Here is a 24,071-nt window from a genome sequence, read left to right as displayed (position 1 = left end):
ACTTTATAATAATGTTAGTTATATATGCAGCTATCTCAAATTTGCTATAAAATTATGAAGCTTTATTTTCTAGGGGGCCTTTTTTTTTTTCCTTTCGCCTAGGGCCCCCAGAATGTCAGGGCCGGCCCTGATTGTACTCATGATCTCACGAAAAATAGCAATCTTACTGGAGTGCCTTATATATATATATAAAGAGAGAGAGAGAGAGAGAGAGTTACATGGCTTGCGAGCATGAAAAGGGAGAGGTTGAAAGAAGCTCCGGCCCAGGCCGTCTTTGTAAAGATCCCGGACGTTCTAGTAACTTCCTGGTACAACGGATAAATCCGCCAGACCCTCGGAATGTACTGGATGAAGATAACCGCCTTGAGCATCTCCTTCATCACGTGCGCAACCGGCTCCTTCACTGCGTGCCTCACCATCAGCACCACCATCTGCGGCAGCGGCAGGATTGACAGCACGTCCACCACGAAGTAGGAGCGCAGGTAGTGCTTCGCTATGGCCCTCGAGTCCTTCACCAGCTTGCCCCTCCGAAACACGTGCGACGAGGGGACGATGAACCCGGTCCGGAACTGCAGAACGATGTGAAACACGTAGAAGATATCCACCATAGAGCGAAGCACGCAGGCGGCGATCTCGACCTTCCTGTCGAGAGTTAGGCAGAACTGGTCGCGTACGATCATCGGAATGTAGAAGAAGAGAGGGTCGAGGGAGACGGCGATGATGCAGGACACCGCGAATATCTTGTTCCATTTCTGCAGGAAATTCCCCTGAGGGTTGAGGATGCGTCTCTTCTTTGGCTTCATGTTCTTTTGTGGAGAAGGCTGCTGCTGCCATCTTATCATTCTTTGGGAGCCTCTGTGTAATCCTCGTCTTATCTCGGCTGTGATTGAGCTCACGATCTCGAATCCTCGTCCTATTCCGGCTGCGATTAAGCCCAGGATCTAGTGGCCTCTGTCAAAGTCTCGTCTCAATCCGCCTGCGATTCAGTATTTGGATTTTGGATCGGATTTTTGTCTAGTCTGAATAGTTATTTAAGTTGTCATATCCATTAGAACTCTTCATCACATAAGTTACTATTCTTTATTATGTAAATTTAATAATTTAGAAGTACGATACAAATGATTACTTAATAGTTTTATTAGAAGTTTAATTTTGCTAGAACGGAAACTGGGACAAATTTTTTGGGGACGGAGAGGGAGTATATCATATATATATATATACAATATATTATAAATATAATTTGAAATTTTGAATATTTTGGATTTTAAAATATACTTGTCTGAACCAATCCGAAAACTCGAAATTTATACAATGATTTGAACTAAAAATTCAAAACATCCAAATCAAATTTTTAAATTTCAGTTTACTATGAGTCTAATATTTGAATTTTGGGTGCTTTTTCACCCCTAATTGAGCTCAGGCTTGCTTCCTTAATCCGATCGAACAGGTTGCCATTCGAGTGCATGTCCGGATGAAGAAGTTTTCAGAGCAGCAATAAACTATAAACATAAGTTCAAGACACGTACGGGTTTAGAATCAAGTGATAATTATTTATTTACGTGATAAGTAAAAATATATGTACAAATACATAAATTTTATAAACAAAAGATGATCACATTCAGTAAATAAATATATTAGTTGGCGTTTTCAAAAATGCTTGATGTGAAAACTAACCTTACATATTTCATGAATGATCACTAAAAACAAATGAAGAAACAACCTCAAACCTCATGCCCCTGCAAAATTCATGATTGATCACTACAAGCAAAAATTAGCTGTAGAATCTCTTGCAAATGTAGACGAAATTATGAAACAAAGTCTTCATATACATAAATTAATAGAAAATTACGTACCAGCAAGAAACCAAGGTATCAGCCTCTTAATTAAACCTCTAAATTTTGGCTCTCTCAGCTTATGATCACAGCTTGAAGATATATATATATATATATATATATATATATATTTTGTGGCAGCCTTTTTTGCCCTTTTTCTATCAAAAAGCAGAAGTGAAAAAGATGGGAATCAGTAGTTTCCACAGGCTTTCAATAATAGGTAGCTGAGTAGCTCTGAGTGAGAAGCTTCTTGGGAAAACGATGGGTAGTTAGAAGTTTCCACAGGCTTTCGCATAGAAGACTCGGTGCAGAATAGTCTACGTAAATATAACTGAATATATTTGAGCTGAATATTAAAAACCGCCAAAATAAAATAAATCTCTTCCACTAATTGTCAACATTGATAAATTACACGTAGGACCTCTGGAATTATCCTAAAGGTTTTGGAACAGTGAAAATTTGTTATGGCCATTGCTATTGGGAGACACATAATTGGGCTTGGCCCAACTCAGAGAAATTTAAATCCTATTTTATTTTGTTGGCGTAAAAAGATTTAGGTAATTTTATTGACAGTCCTCGTTTTATTCAGTATAGCTTTTATTTATAAAAAAATTATGAATTTACTATTTTATCCTATAGTTCATATAGTCCTCAAATTAAATACTCTGTAATACGCACTATCAACATACGAAACTATCTATAGATTTTCTAACGTTGCTTGTGGTTTCAGGTTGCTAGTGCCCATCGATCCAGACGTTACTGACGTCGCTTCCGTAATTGTCGGATTCACCCCCTACACGCACTATCAACATACGAAACTATCTATAGATTTTCTAGAGAACAAGTTATTTCTTTGGGTACTTCAAAACATTGTCATCAAAAGATCATGTACCCGGTGCAAACAATAATCTTGAAGGAAAGAAAGATCATTCAGCGTTGATGTTTATTGCTTGCTTTTTGTTTTAATTTTGCAGACACACAATCAACTCTCTGATTCCTAACATGGCGTTTGTGGTCCATAGGACTCAAAGTATTTAATTTGTGGGCTATAGGACACAATGTATTCCTAACATTTAGTAAAGAATACATTATACTCCTATTTTGTAACAATTAATCATCCTTTTAGGTATTTTGTCGATAAATAAAAGATATTATCATAATTCTGTTATATATAGATATAATTGTGGCCATAATTAAATAATTTCTCACATTTATGATTGTGACAAAAATAAGTTAGGTTGGAACAGAACGAGTTTCTTGATTTTGTTGGGGGAACTAGTTTCTTATTTCTCTAATGGTGTAAAATGTGGCTTTTAATTTTTGGAAGTCACCATCGAACGCATCCTTATCAATTCAATTATTCAAACACTTTGACAACTTAAGCTATAAATTCCTTAAGAGGTGGGTTAAAATAAAAACACCTCTTAGAATATAAAATAGGAATCATTTTCACCTCTTATCATCACCTTGTTGGATAACTTGGTCCCAAGTTCAAATTTCATAGGTAACAAAAAATTTATTTTTCGCAGTTCATACAATTACAAAGTGAATTCATACGTGTTCTACATAGAATTCATGTATTTTAGTTAGTTCGTATTTTATACGTTAAGAAGTGTTTATGCCGTAACCCTCCCCAACTCCCTAAAATAAAATTAGCTAAACACTCACTTAGTTATAAGACAAAAATAGAAAGAACATCGAAAGTTTTCCATGTATTAACTTAATCCGGACAAACTTGTCTCTATGTGATTTTCTTGTTTTCGGACATCTCCAGAGGGCGTTAGTTGTTCTTGTAATTCCCTATTTCCCTTGTTTCTCTATAAAAGAGTAGAATCCTCTTATTAGTCTTATTTGAAAAAAAAAAAAAAAATGAGAATAATTCTTGCCATCTCATTCCTCTTTCTCACAACCTCGTCGTCATCAATCATCCACGCCTGTCCCAATTCAAACTGCGGCGACTTGTTCATCACTTATCCTTTCAAACTGCAGAACTCGACTGCCGAAAACGGCTGCAGCTACGTCGATCTGCGATGCAACGTGGCATCGCATGATTCGACCGTGATGAATCTCCCGAACGCGGGAGATTTCTACGTGCGTAACATCTCCTACGACTACGAGAATCCACACATACAGCTCTACGACGCCGGAAACTGTCTCGTCCGGCGCCTCATCAGCAGCAGCCTCAGCCTCAGCCTCGCCTCCTCGCCTCCTTTGGAGGCGCTCGGAGCAATATACGCCGTCTACACGTGCCCGGCAGCCGCCGTGAATACAACAAGAGACGCTTTGTTATATGGAATCGAATGCCTTAGCAACACAACAAACGTCACAGTTGCTGTAGATATTCCACCATCAATGGACTTGGAAGCCATTGGCTGTCAAGAAATTGGGAGCTATTATCTCCCATTTCCATCGTCGACTAATGGATTCAACGGAGATCTCATCTTGACATGGGATTCAGCAAGCTGCCCTGCCTGCGCGATTACAGGTATTGATCTGAAGGTTGCATGTTCGATAACACTACTACTCCCTCCGTCTCATTAGGCTTGTTCCATTTCTTTTTGGGCACAATTATTAAGGAGAATATGTTTGGAATTGAACGATTAATAATAGTAAGATAAGTAATACAAAGAATAGTCGATGTATCGTTAAGATTAATTTATCTCACGGGTGAGGTGAGGTTGTTTTTCAAAGAGGAATAGTGATATAAGAGAGGGCCTAGGTTTTATCACGAGCCATCTTGATTGATAATCTGGGGTACCAAATGCCTAGATAATCCCAAATTATTTAGCTATCCAAGCTTATAAGGCCTACCAAACATGCCCTTAGTGTAGTAAAAATGTGTAAAGGTGTGAGGTCATATTGTTTGAAGTGTAAAATTATTATCAAATATAGAAATATGACAAGATCAATGGAACAACCCAAAAAAAAAAAAGGACAAGATCAATGGGACGAAGAGAGTAATAAATTTTCTTCTGTCCCAATTTAGGGGATCAATAATAGTTTTCTATTTTTTTGCCTTTTCGTGACTCGAACCTCCTGCCTATTAGTGGGAGATGAAGCGTCTTACCAACTGAATTGTGCCAAAGTTGGGATTTTTTATTTTATAATTTTTTTCGATGTTCAAATTTATATAGTACTCCATTCGTCATGTTAGTAATGTCCTAATTATTATATTGCGATGTCCCACTACTAATATTACATATATACCTTTTAAAAAAAAATTAACCATTTAAAATGTTATTAACAGTGGACCTAGCCTAGCTACTAGCTCACTTAAAATAATCCTAAAATACATTTCATCAATTCACTTTATACAATAATCCTTAAAATGTTATACTCCCTCCGTCCCGGCCAAGACGCTACATTTGCTTTTCGGCACGGGATTTAAGGAGTTGTAGATTAATATTTTTAAGTGTGTAATAATAAAGTGATAAAGTAGGAGAGAGAAAGTAATAAAGTGATAAAGTAAGAAAGAGAAGGTAATAAAGTGATAAAGTAGGAGAGAGAAAGTAATAAATAAATACTTAATTAGTGTTAATTAAGTGTTTAAAATTCCTTATTTTTGCCAAATATAGAAATGTAGCATCTTCATTGGGACGGCCCGGAAAGGAATATGTAGCATCTTGGACGGGACGGAGGGAGTACATTGGATCACAGTTGGCGGATCCAGGATTTTAAAATTGAGGGTGCAAAAAATAATCTTATAAACACTGGTGGAGCTAGGATTTTTTTTAGGCTTTCAATACATTTTAGACATTTTTTTACTAAAATACAAATATAATAGTAATAATAACTCTGCATTCCAAATGCAAAATATGTACTTGCAACTTTTTTATTTAATTAAGAATTTAGTTAATGGATTGATTAAATGATGGGCTCGATCAGAAGAATGAAAAAGAAAGAGATGATGGACTCTCTTTTTAGTTGGGCCAATGGAATTAAGAATTTTAAAAATTGGATTTCTCTTTTATTTTGGATTAAAACTTTTATTTTGGGTGCAAACCTTAAATTTAAAATAATTTATATATGAATATTAATACTATTATTTTTTTATTTTTTTGGGGGATGCAGTTGCACCCCCATGCACCACACTGGATCCGTCAGAGTTCGATCATGAAGCTCTACGATGGATGAATGCATCCCCTACGTCGAATCCCATGAAGGACGATTTTTTAAATGCATTAAATTTAACAATGAAGGCATTAATTTTATAAAAGAAATGCATTGTTCTCACAAATAATCAAGCCCAATATACATTTAGTTAGTTAGTTACATTAAATTTGTAGATGCATGATTGTATTTTTTAGTTATAATGAATTTAAATAATACATTAAAATATTATCCGTTTAGTCTTCACACACTTTTAACTTGACTAAAATTATAAATTTTGAAATTAAGATAAGTGTGAGTATTACTCAAGTCTTTAAATTCATATTTTTATGTTTGTGTTACAGAAGATAATAACTCGTGGAACGGATTCTCTGGATCGCCCTATTTCAATTTAATTTTTGTAGTGACAGTAGTGGTGGTTACAACCGCTTCGTTTCTCACTACAAGAAAAATAATTGGGAGGCTCAACCCCAACGCCGCCGCTGCCGGTGGCAGCGCCGCCGCCGCCGGCTGTCTTTGGAGGTCTAGAGGAATCTAAAATCGAATCATACACCAAGTTGATGGCTCTTAGTGAAAGCATTGTTGATTGTGGGAGTGATTCTCATGGGTGTCCCATTTGCTTGGAAAGCTTTGAAGCTGAAGAGCTTGTTAGAAGCATTGTCCCTTGCCACCATTGCTTCCATGCTCAATGTATTCTCACATGGTTAATCAAAAGCAGAACTTGCCCGGTTTGCAGAATCATCCTGTCAGACACATGTTAAATTCTTCAGTTCTTATAGAGTTAGGGTGTGTTTGCTTTTTATCCCTCTAAATGCAGGTATAATATAATAAGATATAAATGTATCACTTAAAGTGAGGATCACATTTTTTATATCTTGTTTGGTTAGAAGAATAATATATTTATCAACTCCTTATAAGGTGGTATATAATTGTATTACCCTTTCTTAGGTATAAAATTATCACTTTCCCAAGGAATAAGGAGCTGCCCGAAAAACTATACAACCCACCCGAATTTTTTTATACATCAAAGCAAACGAGGTATAAGGTGATAAATATAATTTATCCCTTCCTATACCTCAAAGCAAACACTAGTTAAGTGTTTCAACTCAGTGAAGTTAGAGGGTTTTTTAAGACAGTAACTCGGGTTGATTTGAAAATTACGATAAAAATTTTTGAATTTGCAAAAATAGGATACTAAGTAGTAATAAGTAATGCACGTAGGACAATTCTCGCCCCATTTTAATTAGTGTTCTACTTGCAAGCTAGGCCAAATTTTAATTTCCAGTAAGCCCAGAACTCTTAATTAGTGTTCTACTTATTTTGTCATTTTAATTAATTTTGATGTGTGTTGGATTTTTGTTTTTGTAATATACCTCAACCCTTTTGTCTGGATTTCTTGTTTATGCTAGCTTGGTTGGATTAGTTGAGTTTTGTTTAACAACACGGTCACATAATGCTTTCACATTGAAAAATAATACCAATTCACTAGAACCCAACGTTATAAGAGAAATACATATACATCTACCTAGTAACAAACATTTTAGGCATTGAAATCGGGCTCAGATGGCTTCTGAGGCATTAGGACTGGCAATTTTGGAGACGACGTATTATTATTAAGTTGGTGGCCATGCCTCAAATTTTGGGGTCGAGCGTCCACGTCAGGAGCTCCTTCCCGCATGAGTCGCCCGCCATTAGGCCCACCACGTCGACGAAGCCGGTTCGGCCGCAGTTTTATTAAAACTCGTGTCACTTTCAAACTGGATACATTCTCCGAAGGGAGTATCACTTAATCCGGACAAACTTGTCTTTACTTAATTTTCTTGTTTTCGGACATCTCCAGAAGGCGTTAGCTGTTCTTGTTTCTATAGAAGAGTGGAATCCTCTTATTAGTCTTAGTTGAATACAAGTGAAAAAATGAGATTTCTCTTTTCTTTTCTTTTTTTGGAGGAAAAACATGAGATCAATTCTTGAATTATGTTAATATCTCATTTGAAGGGAAGAAAAAAAAAAACATGAGAATAATTCTTGGCATTTCATTCCTCTTCCTCACAACCTCGTCTTCATCAATCATCCACGCCTGTCCGAATTCAAACTGCGGCGACTTGTTCATCACTTATCCTTTCAAACTGCAGAGCTCGCAAACTGCAGAAGACGGCTGCAGCTACGTCGATCTGCGATGCAACGGCGCCCCCGATTTTGCAACCGCGATGAATCTCCCCAACGGCGGCGGAGATCTCTACGTGCGTAACATCTCCTACGAGTATCCATACATACAGCTCTACGATCCCGGAAACTGCCTCATCGGACGACTCATCGGCCTCAACATCAGCCTCAGCCTCGCCTCGTCTCCTTTGGAGGCGTTCGCGGGCGCAAAATACGCCCTCTACACGTGCCCGGCAGCCGCCGTGGACGTAGCAAGAGATGGTTTATATCGAATCGATTGCCTCAGCAACACGACGAATGTCACAGTTGCTGTGGATTTTCCGCCATTACTGGGCTTGGAAGGTGTTGGCTGTCAAGAAATTGGGAACTATGTGCTCCCATTTACATCTGATGGATTCTACGACGATCTCTACTTGACATGGGATTCAACAAGCTGCCCAGCCTGCGCAAACACAGGTACAGATGTGAACGTTGCATGTTCGATTTAGTTTTTATTCTCTCGGTCGTTCCAATCGAGACGGCATAACTACTTTCTTTTTCATCTGTTGTATTAATAATGGCTTAGTCTAAAAAAAAAATGACTTTCTTTCACAAAAAGTTATGAACTCCACAATTTTCTATCACTTTTATGCTTTAGAGGGTGTTGGCTGAGCTTATGAGCTCTTTAAGACATCTTATAAGTTGTTTAGGAACTTATAAGTCAATTCAAAGAGTTTGGCAAAATAAGCTCAGCTTATAAGTTCTAAAAATAAACTTTAAGAGCTTATAAGGTGCCCCAAAAATAAGTTTCTATGCCCTAGCTTATTTTCTCATTATCTTATAAGCAACACTCATTTTATAAAAATAATTTAACTATAATTTTTTCATTTTCATTATATATCATTCTAATTTTATTTTTCTTTGATTTTCTCTCTCTAACAAAAATTCACTCTTTAACTTATAAGCTAAATTACCCAAACACATTAACAACTTATAAGCTAATAAGAAACAACGGCCTATAAGCTCTAGAAACATCTTATAAGCTCCAATAACTTATAAGCTCTTTAAAATAAGCTTAGCCAAACACCTTCTTAATCACTCTTTTTTCTCAATAATCGTGTCGAACAGTAATGAGTTGTTATTAGTGAGAAAGAGAATATAAATTAATAATTTTTAAAATATTGTCATTATCTATACTGTGATAACTCGTTAAATATGAATCTACTGTTATCTGATTTTTCTTGAAATTGAAATCTAGGTGGATCTACGCATGTTGGTGGTGGGCTTACGCATTTGATCAGTCGTAGATGATTTTTTTTGATACATTTTTTATATTCAAATTTATATACTACTCCTTCTGTCCCATTAAAATAGGCTCAATTCTTTTGGAGATGAAAATTAAGAAACTTACTTTGGAAAGAAAAAATGGCGTTGTCCCAAATTATTTATAATTATTTGAGAGGAACCTTCGACTATTGATTGGAGGAGAGACATCTTACCAACATATTCTACTTCATCGTCATATATTAATATCACTTGGAAATTAGTGAAATTCCTAAATTTCAAGGATATTAATTTACAAAGGTTTTAATGAATCATTGAATTCATATTTTATGTTTGTGTAACAGATGATAATAACTCGTGGCACGGACACTCTGGATCGCCCTATTTCAATTTATTTTTTGTAGTGATAGTAGTGGTGGTTACAACCGCTTCATTTCTCACTACAAGAAAAACAGTTGGGAGGCTCAACCCCAACGCCAACGCTGCCGCTGCCGATGGGCTGCCGGTGGCGGTGCCGCCACCGCCGGCCGTCTTTGGAGGTCTAGAGGAATCTAAAATCGAATCATACACCAAGTTGATGGCTCTTAGTGAAAGCATTGTTGATCATTCTCATGGGTGTCCCATTTGCTTGGAAAGCTTTGAAGCTCAAGAGCTTGTTAGGAGCATTATCCCTTGCCACCATTGCTTCCATGCTCACTGTATTCTCACATGGTTAATCAAAAGCAGAACTTGCCCGGTTTGCAGAATCATCCTTTCAGACACATGATAAATTCTTCAGTTCTTGTAGAGTTATAGTTAAGTATTTCGATCAGTGTAGTCAGAGGGTTTTTTAAGACAATAACTCGGGTTGATTTGGAAATTACGATAAAATTTTTCGAATTTGCAAAAACAGGACACTAAGTAATAAGTAATGCATGTAGGACGATTCTCGCCCCATTTTAATTAGTGTTCTACTTTTACAAGGCTAAATTTTAATTTGGAGTAAGCCTGAAACTCTTAAAATGAGCCGAGAATTATCCTGCGAGTGTACAGTATAACTAGTGTCCTACTTTTACAATCTCGAAATTTTTACCATAGTTTTCAAATCAATCTAAATTAACACATAATAAAAAAAAAATCTAAATCCAAGTTAGTGATATGTATTTTGTCATTTTAAGGCAACATGAAGAAATAGTAAAATGTGTATACTAAAATTATTTTGTCATTTTAATTAACTTTGATGTGTGTTGGATTTTTGTTTTTGTAATATACCTCAACCCTTTTGTCTGGATTTCATGTTTATGCTTGGCTGTGAGTTTTGCTTAACAACACGATTACATAATGCTTTCATATTGAAAAAAATTTACTTATGATTAAATGAACGTGATTGCATTACCAATTCACTAGAACCCAACATTATAAAAGAAATACATATACATCTACCTAGTAACAAACATTTTAGGCATTGAAATCGGGCTCCGATGGCTTCTGAGGCAATAGGACTAGCAATTTTAGAGACAACGTATTATAGGTGGCTACACCTCAAACTCCCCAACATGTTGCTAGCAAATCTCGACGCATAAATCGTCGGGCCCAACCTCGGCGCGTGCAATGCAACCTCCAACGCCGCATCCTCTGCCTCCTTCACCGCCCACACCGTTCTCGTCGAGATCCCATCTCGACGAGGAGTTGGGGTCCAGCGCCCACGTCAGGAGCTCCTTCCCGCATAAGTCGCCCCCCATTAGGCCCACCACGTCGAAGAAGCCGGTTCGGCCGCAGTTTTATTAAAACTCGTGTCATTTTCAAACTGGATACATTCTCTTAAGGGAGTATCACTTAATCCGGACAAACTTGTCTTTACTTAATTTTCTTGTTTTCGGACATCTCCAGAAAGCGTTAGTTGTTCTTGTAATTCCCTTGTTTCTATAGAAGAGTGGAATCCTCTTATTAGTACTCTTATTTGAATACAAGTGAAAACATGAGCTTTCTTTTCTTTTTTTTTGGGAGGAAAAACATGAGATCAATTCTTGAATTATGTTAAATCTCATTTGAAGGTAAAAAAAAAAACATGAGAATAATTCTCGGCATTTCATTCGTCTTCCTCACAACCTCGTCTTCATCAATCATCCACGCCTGTCCGAATTCAAACTGCGGCGACTTGTTCATCACTTATCCTTTCAAACTGCAGAGCTCGCAAACTGCAGAAGACGGCTGCAGCTACGTCGATCTGCGATGCAACGGCGCCCCCGATTTTGCAACCGCGATGAATCTCCCCAACGGCGGCGGAGATCTCTACGTGCGTAACATCTCCTACGAGTATCCATACATACAGCTCTACGATCCCGGAAACTGCCTCGTCGGACGACTCATCGGCCTCAACATCAGCCTCAGCCTCGCCTCGTCTCCTTTGGAGGCGTTCGCGGGCGCAAAATACGCACTCTACACGTGCCCGGCAGCCGCCGTGGACGTAGCAAGAGATGGTTTATATCGAATCGATTGCCTCAGCAACACGACGAATGTCACAGTTGCTGTGGATTTTCCACCATTACTGGGCTTGGAAGGTGTTGGCTGTCAAGAAATTGGGAACTATGTGCTCCCATTTACATCTGATGGATTCTACGACGATCTCTACTTGACATGGGATTCAACAAGCTGCCCGGCTTGCGCAAATACAGGTACAGGCGTCAAGGTTGCATGTTCGATTTCGTTTTTACTCTTTCGGTCGTCCCAGGAGGCCGATTCGTTGATATTACTTTCTCCGTTCCAAAGAAGAAAACCACTTAATTTTCACAAAAAATTATGAGTTCCACTATTTTCTATCATTTTTATGCTTTAGTCACTCTTCCTCTTAATAATTGTGACGAAGAAATGAGTTGTTATTAGTAGGACGGAGGGAGTATAGATTAATTAATTTTTAAAATATTGCCATTATGTATTCTATGATAACTCTGTTAAATATATATGAATCTATCGTTATCTGTCGTAGATAATACTTTTGGATACATTTTTTATATTCAAATTTATATAGGAATTTTTATTTCATTATGTATCATTCCCAAATATATTTGATTAATAAGGATTATTCTATTCATAGTCTCCATTTTAATCAGTAAAATTCCTAATTTCAAGGCTATTAATTTACAGAGGTTTTAGTGAATCTTTTTTTTTTTAATCAGGTTTAGTGAATCTTTGAATTCATATATTTTTTGTTTGTGTTACAGATGATAATAACTCGTGGGACGGATTCTCTGGATTGCCCTATTTCAGTTCGATCTTTGTAGTGATAGTAGTGATGCTCACAGCCTCTTCATTTCTCATTACAAGAAAAATAGTTGGGAGGCTCAGCCCCAACGCCGTCGCCAATGGGCTGCCGGTGGCAGCGCCGCCGCCACTGGCAGCGCCGTCGCCACTGGCAGCGCCGCTGCCACTGGCCGTCGTTGGAGGTGTGGAGGAATCTAAAATCGAATCATACACGAAGTTGATGGCTCTTAGTGAAAGCATTGTTGATTCTCATGGGTGTCCCATTTGCTTGGAAAGCTTTGAAGCTCAAGAGCTTGTTAGAAGCATTGTCCCTTGCCACCATTGCTTCCATGCTCATTGTATTCTCACATGGTTAATCAAAAGCAGAACTTGCCCTGTTTGCAGAATCATCCTTTCTGAGACATGATACTTCTTTCGTCCCTTAAAATTATGTATTTATTTCTTTTTGGTACGTTCGCGTGGACCACGTCCACTAATTTATATTCATTTAAAATTAATGCACTCAACAGTACCCTCAATCTGAGACATTTTTCTTCACTAGCAATAAACTCTACAACTTTTTATTAAAAGTCGCGTCCAAAAATTATCTGCATAAATGTAGGGGATAGAGGGAGTAATTTCTTTGGTTTCCTTTTCCCTGCAATAAATTCTACATGGACCAATTGTGCATTGTCTTCTCCACAACCACAGAACGAATAGAAAATGAAGTACATATGCCTTACTACTGCAAAATGAAAGTCTTTCAATTTTAAGGGGCGTTTACTTTTCATGATTGAATAATTTTATACTCATTATTAGGATATCTTTAATCTCACCTCAACCTCACTATTTTATGTATCAAAGCTAATTCTGAAAAATAAATGATGTTGCATTTTTCATTTAAGGCTACAATATGAGCTTATGAGCCTGCTTGAAGCTACACATTCATTCAAGAAAATTGGATGGAAAATGAGTGTAAGAGAAGTAGTAAGGCATATTCATCCTCCAACAACCACATTCCACAACATAGTAAACTAAAAGCAATATGTTGTGAGAAAATGCACTATCTTCTTGAGTTTCATATAATGTGATACCCCTTTCAAGCCCTGAAAGGAAAGAATCATCTATATTCTACCACATAGTATCTTGACATCCTCAATTTCTTCGAACTATCTCGAGATCGTACTCGCCTGGCTTCTGAGGCAGTAATCTGGGAAAGGAAACAGCTTGCATTTGAGCTTCTGCTTGTTTGAGGGAGCTCTTCATCTTCCTCCAGTAGTAGCGTCGCCACGCTGCTTGTATGATGCAGGCACCCCATGACCTCCACTGCTGGGAACTGTATCTGAAATTGTATCATAACATTACATATAATCAATTTTTCTTCGCTACTAATGAAATCTACTGTTATCTTTTTCAAATGAACCTGCCTAATGATGTGATGCAGCTGCTCTTCGCTTCTGAGTTGGGATAAAACGCATTTCAAATCATCCGGCATTAGGCAATAGGCCTCCACATCATTGATGGCTTGCAACGTCGTTGTGGAGATGGGAAGGCTGGACGACGAGGAGTTGGGGTCGAGAGCCCACGCCAGCAGCTCCTCCCCGCACAGCTCGCCGGCCTTGACAACAATTGTTCCAACAGAATTTGAAGCCATTGTCAAAAACCCCTTCTTTATGAAGAGCAATTCATCAACAGGATTCCCCTCGCAAAAAACATGGCTGCCTGCAGCGTAGAGCACGGGCTTCAGGCGACAGCACAACGCATCCAACTGCGTTTCGTCCAACTTTGCAAACATTGGCACCTGCAGTGATCAAGATGGAATGATTGATAATGATCCCAAAACAGAGGAAGATGAAGATGAAGAAGAAGTGTTGCTAACTCTGGTGAGGAAACTCAGGCATTGATGGCGCTTGATGTCCCTTTTCAAGTCCTTTGGGAAACCGCGGATGAAAGATTGTTCATCGACCCCTCGATTCTTTAGCCATTTGAATCGCTCGTGCTGCCTTACACGCGCCCTCAGAGCCGGAGGGAGCATGCAGCGCGACATCCATTGCTCTTGCTCGCGTATTTTCACCGACATCTCGTCTTCCCTGACAGTCACGGAGTGCAAATACCTCTGCAACAACAAAGAAACATCAAGATGGTAAACTCCAGTTAGTCATATTATAAAGGGTAAATATCAATCAAATGCCTAAAATATGAGTTGAGTCACAGAACTGTCTTAAACTATTGCTAATATCAGTCGAAGACCTGAACTATCAAGTTCGTATCAAATATAATCTAAGTTACGTTTTTCGTCAGAGAAAGCTGACTTGTATTTTCCTACTATTTTTTAACTCAAATTGCTCAAAATTTTACTCTGATGCTCAGATTTTCACTCACTCAGATGAAAGAAAGACTCAGGCGCGTTAGATGCTCAGATAGCTAGTAATCTAATTAGCAATGAAAACATTGGGCAAACCCGCGTCATTTTGGCTAGTCAGCATTAAAAAAATTGAAAAATACATGTCATCTTTATGTGACAAAAAACATAACTTGGATCATATTCGATACAAACTTGATAGTTCACGTCTTTGATTAATATTATTGTTGGTGGCAGACAAGGAGACATCACTTTTCTGCTTTTACTTTTGCTTTTCCTTTGTTGACTTCTTTCCATAGTTGTTAGGGGATGTGTTGGTGAATGATTCATTCCCAGAAGAAATTCAGACGAAAAAAAAAGTTGAGCGCAGAGAGAGCTGTGAGAGAAAAACAGAGAGATTGGGGTGAGATATACACGAGTGATCGTGAGGTGATTTAAGAGGGTTTTTCCAGCGTGGGTTTGAGAGTGTACGAGAGTGAGAGGTTGATCTCATCTTGGGTGTAATTCTCGATTCATTGTGTGACGAGTTCGCGGGTTGTGCGAATCTTCGGAGTTCTTCAATATTACGATTGGTGTTGCTCCCGTGGACGTAGGCATTTGCCGAACCACGTAAATCTCTTGTCTCATTTATCGTCTTGCATATTATCTTGATTACTTGTGGAGATTTTCTTGTTTGCTAAGATTGGGGACGTTTCTCGGTTGTATGTGCGTTATAAATTGTTTCCGCTGCATTGGTATTATTGTATGGATTTGCATATGATACCAACAATTGGTATCAGAGCTTGATATCAAATTTGGGTGGTTGAGCTCACATTTGAGGGGTATTGAGCTGGTCCTAGCAGAGGCGCATACCAGGTGTTCGACGAAATTCCTGAGAGAAACGAAAATCTGAAACAAGCTGAAAAATGACGTCTACGAGTGGTGCGGTCAAGATAGGAAAGTATGAGATAGCAAGGTTCAATGGGAAGAATGATTTTTCCTATTGGAGGATGCAAATGAAGAATTTGCTAATTTCACAAAAGCTACACAAAGCTTTGGCGGGTAAAGAAAAGAAGCACGAAGACATGTCGAATGAGGATTGGGAAGAGTTAGATCTTGAAGCACGAGCGTCGATCATTCTCTGCCTAGAGAGGGATGTTGCTTTCTTGGTGGACAATGAGGTAACCGCCGCGGGAGTATGGTTGAAGTTAGAGGCGAACTTCATGACGAAGACTCTAACGAATCGGATCTACTTGAAATCCAAATTGTACACTTGCAAGATGGAGGAAGGTACACCTATTCAGGAACATTTAAACAAGTTTGATAGGTGCATATCAGACTTGAAGGATATTGATGTGAAGGTGGAAGATGAGGATCAAGCTCTCATGCTACTACTCTCATTGCCAAAATCGTATGAAAATCTTGTACAAACCTTGATGCTCATGGGCGACACTCTGACGATGGATGAGACTAGGACTTCACTCCTAGCGGATGATCTTCGAAAGATTGCAACTAGTGGCATGGCTACTAGTGGGAGCAAGGAGCAGGCACAGGGATTGTATACGAGGGGCAAGACAAGTGATCGAGAGAAAGACAAGGGAGGAAAGGCTAGATCCAGTCCAAAACCTCTTGCAGAGAGACCATGTTTTAAGTGCGGGGAACTTGGGCATTTCAAAGCGAATTGCCCCAGCAAGAAGACAACTTGGAAGAAGAACAAGAACAAGTACAACAACAGCGGGAAGGGAAAAGGAACACAAGAAGCTGGTTTTGCTTCGCAGGAAGGGGATATCGGTGATTGTTTCAATGCCACGGGTAACGAGGAAAGCGCCGGTAAGTGGATACTTGATTCGGGATGCTCTTATCATATGTCTCCGAATAGGAAGTGGTTTACTACCTATGAGGAAATAGATGGTGGAACTGTTTTGATGGGAAACAACCATTCCTGCAAAATAGTGGGGGTCGGTTCGATCAGAATCAGGATGCATGATGGGGTTATCAGAACCTTAAAGGATGTGAGACATGTCCCGGAACTATGTAAGAACCTTATTTCCGCTGGCACTTTGGACTCCGGTGGATGCAAAATTATCACTTGGAATGGAGTCATGGAGGTTGTTCGGGATTCTTTAGTTGTGATGAAGGGTATCCGTCAAAGAAATTTGTATACGCTTTTGGGTACAACAGTGACGGGAAGTGCGGCAGTTGGAGCAGATGGAACTAGTAGAAATCCAGGGGACTACACCCGGTTATGGCACAGGAGACTCGGACACATGTCAGAGAAGGGCCTGCATCTACTTTGTCAAGAAGGTTTGCTAAAGAACTTGAAGAAGCCTTGCATGGAATTTTGCGAGCATTGCGTGTACGGGAAAACACACCGAGTTCAGTTCAGGGCCAGCAAACACAGGAGCAAAGGCATCTTAGATTATGTGCACACTGATGTCTGGGGGCCAGCTACAGTTACCTCCAAGGGAGGCTCCAGGTACTATGTCACGTTTATTGATGATTATTCTAGATATGCTTGGATTTATTTCTTGAAGCATAAGAATGAGGTGTTTGACACATTCAAGAAGTGGAAAGCAATGGTTGAAAACAGGACAGGAAAGAAATTGAAGACATTGAGATCTGATAACGGTACAGAGTATACAGATGGTGCCTTCAAGAAGTTCTGTGACCAGGAGGGAATTGCTAGGCACTGGACTGTCAGGAATACACCGCAGCAGAATGGGGTCGCGGAGAGACTGAATCGCACGCTGCGAGAGCGAGCAATGTCCATGCGGTCTCATGCAGGGCTAGGCAGAGAATGGTGGGCAGAATCGATGTTTACAGCACTTCATGTCATAAATCGATCTCCACATTCGAGCTTAGGTGGAGATACTCCATACAGGCTATGGTCTGGGGAACATGCAGATTATGAGAGACTCAGAACTTTTGGATGCACAGCATACTATCACGTCAGCGAGGGAAAGCTTGAGGCGAGGGCCAAGAAGGCAATATTCTTGGGGTATGCAACAGGAGTGAAGGGTTATCGCTTGTGGTGTTTAGAAAATTCAAAGTTCATAATCAGCAGGGATGTTATCTTTGATGAGTATTCCATGGCAGCTAAGTTTAAAGCTACAATGCCCGGTGAAGATGAAAATGAGACGGTCAAGTCTCAGGTGATCGAGATAGAACCTAAGGATCAACCAGGTTCTAGTCGTGTTCAAGAAGCAGGTCATGGAGACACTCGAGAACAGAGTGATGAGGAGTCTGAACTCGAAGCTCTTGATCAAGAGAATGTAGATGTTTTACACCAACAGCGGCTCTCGGATGATTTGGCTTCCACTAGGCCAAAGCGAGCATACAAGAGAGTTCAAAAGCTGGGGTCAGATCAGCCTTTGAAGCATTATGGGCAGGCAAACTTGGTCAGGTGCGCACTACCAGAGGATGATGCGGTACCAGCATCATACCAGGAAGCTATTCGGGATAAGAATAGCGCAAGCTGGTTGGCTGCGAATGAAGAAGAGATGGAGTCTTTTCGGAAGAATCAAGTTCTGGAGGGGGTTCTACCTTTGCCCAAAGGAAAGAAGGCTATTGGTTGTAAGTGGATCTACAAGAAGAAAGAGGATAATTCTGAGCTCGGTGGAATCAGGTACAAGGCGCGGTTAGTAGCAAAGGGATATGCACAGAAGGAGGGAGTGGACTACAATGAGATTTTCTCTCCAGTAGTGAAGCACACTTCTATTCGGGTGTTGTTGAGTGTTGTGGCTCACAGTGATCTTGAGCTGGAACAACTCGATGTCAAAACCGCTTTCCTGCACGGAGACTTGGAGGAGGAGATTTATATGCGTCAACCTGAGGGCTACAAGGTTGAGGGTAAAGAGGATCATGTTTATCGCTTGAGGAAATCCATGTATGGATTGAAGCAATCTCCTCGACAGTGGTACAAGCGGTTTGATTCTTTCATGCTGAAGCATGGTTATTCCAGAAGTGATTATGACTGTTGTGTCTATATTCGGAGACTTCCTGGAGGTGAGTATATCTATCTTTTGTTGTATGTGGATGACATGCTTATTGCCTCGAAGAGCAAGGTGGAGATAGATAGACTGAAATCTCAACTTGGTAAAGAGTTTGAGATGAAGGATTTGGGCACTGCTAAGAAAATACTGGGTATGGAGATTAGAAGAGAGAGGACAAACTGTGTTTTGTTCCTGAGCCAGAAAAGCTACATTGAGCGGGTTGTGCAGAGATTTGGGATGCAAGATGCAAAATCGGTGGCAACTCCGTTGGCTCCTCATTTCAGGCTCTCTAGAAAGCAATCTCCCACTTCAGCCAAAGAGAAAAAATTGATGGAGAAAGTGCCTTACACTAGTGCAGTTGGCAGTTTGATGTATGCTATGGTGTGTACACGTCCGGACATTTCACAAGCAGTTAGTGTTGTGAGCAGGTTTATGGCTAATCCTGGAAAGACACACTGGGAAGCTGTGAAGTGGATCCTTAGGTACTTGAAGGGTACCAGCGACACAGGATTGTGTTTTAGTGGAAATACATGTCAGGTTAATGGGTTTGTGGACTCGGATTATGCGGGTGATCTAGACAGACGACGATCTACTACGGGATATGTGTTCTGTGTACACGGTGCCCCCGTTAGTTGGAGATCGATGTTGCAGGCTACAGTGGCTCTTTCCACTACCGAGGCTGAGTACATGGCTTTGGCAGAGGGGGTTAAGGAAGCTTTGTGGCTGTGGAGTCTTCTGGGTGATTTTGGGATTAAGCAGGATCGCGTGGACCTGTGGTGTGATAGCCAGAGTGCTATACATTTGGCAAAGAATCAGGTTCATCATGCTCGTACCAAGCATATTGATATCAGGTATCATTTTGTGCGGGATGTCATAGAGGAAGGTGATATTTCTCTTATGAAAGTGCACACTGATGAAAATCCAGCAGACATGTTAACCAAGGTGGTGACGGGTGGTAAGTTTAAACACTGTTTGGACTTGCTACATATCAACCCGTGTTGATAATCAAACGGGACAGCCTTTCGGGGCGGTGATGGGGTGAGGTGGAGCTTATCCTTTTGTGTTCGAACTACAGGAGCTTGATCCCTGGATTGGGTATGTAGGCAACCATGGAAAAGTGGTGCAGCTTGTACGGGTGTCCATGTTCGTGGGCGGTGCTCGTATTCGTCCTACATTTGAGGTTTATCAAATGAAGTACGAGGTGGAGAATTGTTGGTGGCAGACAAGGAGACATCACTTTTCTGCTTTTACTTTTGCTTTTCCTTTGTTGACTTCTTTCCATAGTTGTTAGGGGATGTGTTGGTGAATGATTCATTCCCAGAAGAAATTCAGACGAAAAAAAAAGTTGAGCGCAGAGAGAGCTGTGAGAGAAAAACAGAGAGATTGGGGTGAGATATACACGAGTGATCGTGAGGTGATTTAAGAGGGTTTTTCCAGCGTGGGTTTGAGAGTGTACGAGAGTGAGAGGTTGATCTCATCTTGGGTGTAATTCTCGATTCATTGTGTGACGAGTTCGCGGGTTGTGCGAATCGTCGGAGTTCTTCAATATTACGATTGGTGTTGCTCCCGTGGACGTAGGCATTTGCCGAACCACGTAAATCTCTTGTCTCATTTATCGTCTTGCATATTATCTTGATTACTTGTGGAGATTTTCTTGTTTGCTAAGATTGGGGACGTTTCTCGGTTGTATGTGCGTTATAAATTGTTTCCGCTGCATTGGTATTATTGTATGGATTTGCATATGATACCAACAATTATCAATAGTTTAAGATATACTTATTTGCGATCCAACCTGATAGCCCACGTTTGATTGGGTGTTTTTAGAAGTTGGAAAGAAATCTAATTAATTGAATCTATTTTAGTTTGGATAATGAGTTAACCATTACCCCTCCAATCACCCAATTTGTTACCCCTCAAAATAGAGGGGAAACAAAAGAAAGGAAATCCATTACTAATAATTCATTTCCATTGTTTAATTAAACATTCAATAAAAGTAATGGTTACTGTTATCATTTCATTCATTTATTTGATTTCATTCCCTTTCCATTCATCTATTTGAACCAGACGAGCACTTACTCAATTATAAATGTATTTTACCTGTATGTTGCCGGCAAGAAAGGAAAACAGAATCAAGCCACTGACAGAGATGACAACTACGAAAAGATTCTCTCCCACAGCGCTGCTCGTTTCGAGGTTTTGTCCCAAGGAACTCAGATTCCTAAGCCCCCAAATGAAGCAATGGAAGAATCTTCTGAAAAAGTTTTGGCAAAGTTGAATGCTAATAGCATGAACGAAAATGCCATAGTCAAAGTCTGATTTACTGGGCTCAAGAGGCGAGCAAGGTGATGAAATAAGAAAGGAATTATAGATGCTTGATTGCCCACAATACAAATCATCAAAATTGCACTGATTAATATCGCATGCGATGCGCCAACATCTGTACGTTCGCTCAACCGAGCTTAGGTACCAGAAGGATCCAATCACCTGACAAAAAAAAATAAAGATTCTTATGTTTAAACAAAATAAACTCAATTTTTAAAGACATTAAACACATGCTAAGCCCAACAAAAGTAGAGAGAGACATTAGTTAGCATGTGTTATTGACGTAGCCAGAGGGGGGACAGTGGGGGCACTGGCCCCCTGGAAATTTCAAAAAACACTAGGGGTATTTTAGTAATTTTACATTTAATATTAAATAAATACATAAATATTCTTATTTTAGTAATAATCCCAATTTTTTTCTACATGTAGAAATTAGTGTTTTAAGGGTGCGTTTACTTTGGTTGAAAAAAAAAATATATTGGAAAATGATAGATAAGAAAAGGTGAGAAAATATTTTTCTCCTTTTTTTTTATTATATGTTTTGCTAGAGATGAAAAGATGATAAAATGTTCGAAAAATATTTTTACACCCATACTTAAGATAATTTTATCCAATATTAATGAGTGAAAAGGGGATGCCCGATAAAATATTTCACACTGGCCAGAGAAAATTTTCCATCACAGTAAATATGTGAAAATGGATGAAAATATATTTTTTCTCTGTTTTTCCATCAAAATAAGTGTATTTGGTATTAAAATGAATAAGTGGTTAGATGTTTTTTGCTTATATTTATTCCATATTAGAAAATTAATTAAAATAAATTTAGCTGGTTACGAAGAGAGTATTTGCCTCCCCTAACTAAAAAGTCTGGCTACGTCACTGAGTGTTGGCCTAGCGGTATGAGGTTAATGCCCAAGACATGAGGTCTTGTGTTCGAGCACTCTGCCGCCTGGTCTTTAAATTTCTTTATTTACTTATCAAATTCATTAAAAAAAAAAAAAAGTAGAGAGAGAGAGATTGATTTGAAAGTTACATGAGAGGCAAGGATGCAGGTGAATAAATTTGAAGCAGCTCCAAACCACGCCCTCGATACAAATATGCTAGATGTTGTAGTCAAATTCTTGAACAGAGGGACCATACGCACCATTCTTAAAAGGTTTTGGAACGTAGTAAGGATCATCAACGGCCGTTGCCTAGCCGGACTTATTTCATCGTGGAGTGCCATCACAATTTTAACCTGACAAAAAACGTTGGACCGTATATATATAGTCATTCTGATTTGTCCACGATATTGAATGATTTGCTCAAAAACCAGGGGGCTTAGCCCACTGGCCACCGGGTCCTCACTTAAGTGAAGTAACCCGGGTTCGATCCCTCTTGGAAGCGAATTGGAGATTGGAGATATAAGGTGGATTTGGTGAATGGAGAGATAAGGTGATTCTTGTAGTGGATGGAGAACTAATTACTAACATCTAACATGACTTTGCCCGATCAAATACTCTAGTGCGGCGGAATTGCAGGAAAATGTGTACAGCGTAGACGACGTCGACGATTGTGCGAAGAAAAAAAAACGCGATTGCTAATTGTTTATCCAGATTGAGGCACAACTTGTCGGCATCAACCACGGAGATGTACGAGACCAGAGGATCAATGCATAAGGCAGTTATGCAAGAAATTACAAGCAGTTTATTCCACTTGAGAAGACTAGGATCAAGCCTGCTTCTTCTCCAGCTTTTCATCCTCGCAAAACCACAAGTTATCAGCGAGAGAGAGAGAGAGACACACAGAATTCTACTTATGGAAATGGCAAGATTTTATAGGAGCGTGTCAAAAGAGGGCAGCTTCTGTTTACTTTACTCTGCTACTCTTTTCCTCGAACTTACAAGGGAGTTTCTCATTTATCATTAACATGTATAATCTCACTAACTATTTTTTGAAAATAATTTTCATTTTTTTTTTAATTTGTGAAGCCGTTTTTCCACTCACTAAATACATAACTTAATTTTTATTTTTCTTTCTTAAAACTCATGTTGACCTCCCATAGGACATGTTTTCATGAACGGATAGAGTATATATTAATGAGATGGGCTAAGGCCATTAAATTTCGACGAGCACTTAAATCAACCTCAGGCCAAGCGCGGTCCGCCACTGCTCCAATGCGAGCAATCGGAATAATAAATACTAAGGGCATGTCTGATAGTCCTAGATAAAGCGAAATAGATAAATAATCATGTCTTATCTAAGCGTTTGATAACAATATTGATTAACAAGAAGGTCCGCATTAAATGAAAGGCATGCTCTTATATCACTGTTCCACTGGAAAATTTAATATCTCCTCCCCTGGTATTATTTATCTAAGTTTTATTTATCACTCTTTATCTCAATTTATATATCAAAGGATTAATTGTTGATAAAACCATGAAGTTTGGCCCAATTTTAGTTTATAACATGATCTTTGAAATTTGAATAAAATACAGGAAGTTTTCTGAATTTTCTTATGAGATCGAATTTGATCAAATCCGAAACTCACTTGACAAATTAAAAATGGTGTGGAAATCAATTTTGATGATTTTATGCTATCTTGGTTGGATCAGGTGAGTTTTGACAACACGATCATAATGCTTTCATATTGAAAAACAATAATTATGGTTAAATGAACGTGATTGCATTACCAATTCACTAGAACCCAACATTATAAAAGAAATACATATACATCTGCCTAGTAAAACCACTTAATTTTCACAAAAAATTATGAATTCCACCATTTTCTATTATTTTTATGCTTTAGTCACTCTTCTTCTTAATAATTGTGCCGAACATAAATGAGCC

The 24,071-nt window shown here is 39.1% G+C and overlaps 5 protein-coding genes across 7 annotated transcripts; 3 read left to right on the top strand and 2 right to left on the bottom strand.

The window, feature by feature from the left end:
- Nucleotides 1-166: 166 nt before the first annotated feature.
- On the bottom strand, nt 167-1,959 carry LOC131020806 (cyclic nucleotide-gated ion channel 1-like). Its single transcript, XM_057949834.1, has 3 exons — nt 1,854-1,959; nt 1,675-1,736; nt 167-976 (listed from the first exon to the last, which is right to left on the bottom strand). Exon 3 carries the CDS (start codon nt 840-842, stop codon nt 177-179), a length of 666 nt encoding a protein of 221 aa, XP_057805817.1. The 5' UTR covers nt 843-976; nt 1,675-1,736; nt 1,854-1,959; the 3' UTR covers nt 167-176.
- Nucleotides 1,960-3,701: 1,742 nt separating this feature from the next.
- Nucleotides 3,702-6,650, top strand: LOC131023640 (putative RING-H2 finger protein ATL21A). The gene is made up of 3 exons (XM_057953186.1): nt 3,702-4,317; nt 6,287-6,454; nt 6,514-6,650. The coding sequence occupies exons 1-3, from the start codon at nt 3,702-3,704 to the stop codon at nt 6,648-6,650; spliced, it is 921 nt and encodes a 306-aa protein (XP_057809169.1).
- A 1,304-nt stretch (nt 6,651-7,954) lies between these two features.
- On the top strand, nt 7,955-8,593 carry LOC131023639 (uncharacterized). Its single transcript, XM_057953184.1, has one exon. The coding sequence runs from the start codon at nt 7,955-7,957 to the stop codon at nt 8,591-8,593; it is 639 nt and encodes a 212-aa protein (XP_057809167.1).
- Nucleotides 8,594-11,323: 2,730 nt separating this feature from the next.
- On the top strand, nt 11,324-13,076 carry LOC131020803 (putative RING-H2 finger protein ATL21A). The gene is made up of 2 exons (XM_057949831.1): nt 11,324-12,022; nt 12,569-13,076. The coding sequence occupies exons 1-2, from the start codon at nt 11,416-11,418 to the stop codon at nt 13,012-13,014; spliced, it is 1,053 nt and encodes a 350-aa protein (XP_057805814.1). The 5' UTR covers nt 11,324-11,415; the 3' UTR covers nt 13,015-13,076.
- Nucleotides 13,077-13,452: 376 nt separating this feature from the next.
- LOC131020802 (cyclic nucleotide-gated ion channel 1-like) lies at nt 13,453-22,717 on the bottom strand. Of its 3 annotated transcripts, none has more exons than XM_057949829.1 (5): nt 22,276-22,710; nt 21,018-21,404; nt 14,467-14,703; nt 14,015-14,388; nt 13,453-13,929 (listed from the first exon to the last, which is right to left on the bottom strand). In XM_057949829.1, the coding sequence occupies exons 1-5, from the start codon at nt 22,513-22,515 to the stop codon at nt 13,743-13,745; spliced, it is 1,425 nt and encodes a 474-aa protein (XP_057805812.1). In that variant the 5' UTR covers nt 22,516-22,710; the 3' UTR covers nt 13,453-13,742. The 3 variants fall into 3 exon arrangements, with proteins under 3 accessions (XP_057805812.1, XP_057805813.1, XP_057805811.1); XM_057949830.1 differs by having other exon boundaries at nt 13,636-13,929; nt 14,011-14,388; nt 22,387-22,717; XM_057949828.1 differs by having other exon boundaries at nt 13,636-13,929; nt 14,011-14,388; nt 22,276-22,715.
- Between the last annotated feature and the right edge of the window lie 1,354 nt (nt 22,718-24,071).

The sequence above is a fragment of the Salvia miltiorrhiza genome, chromosome 4, assembly GCF_028751815.1.
Source record: "Salvia miltiorrhiza cultivar Shanhuang (shh) chromosome 4, IMPLAD_Smil_shh, whole genome shotgun sequence".
NCBI lineage: Eukaryota > Viridiplantae > Streptophyta > Magnoliopsida > Lamiales > Lamiaceae > Salvia > Salvia miltiorrhiza.
Note: the sequence above shows the minus strand (reverse complement) of the source record. Positions and strands in the feature narration are given on the sequence as shown.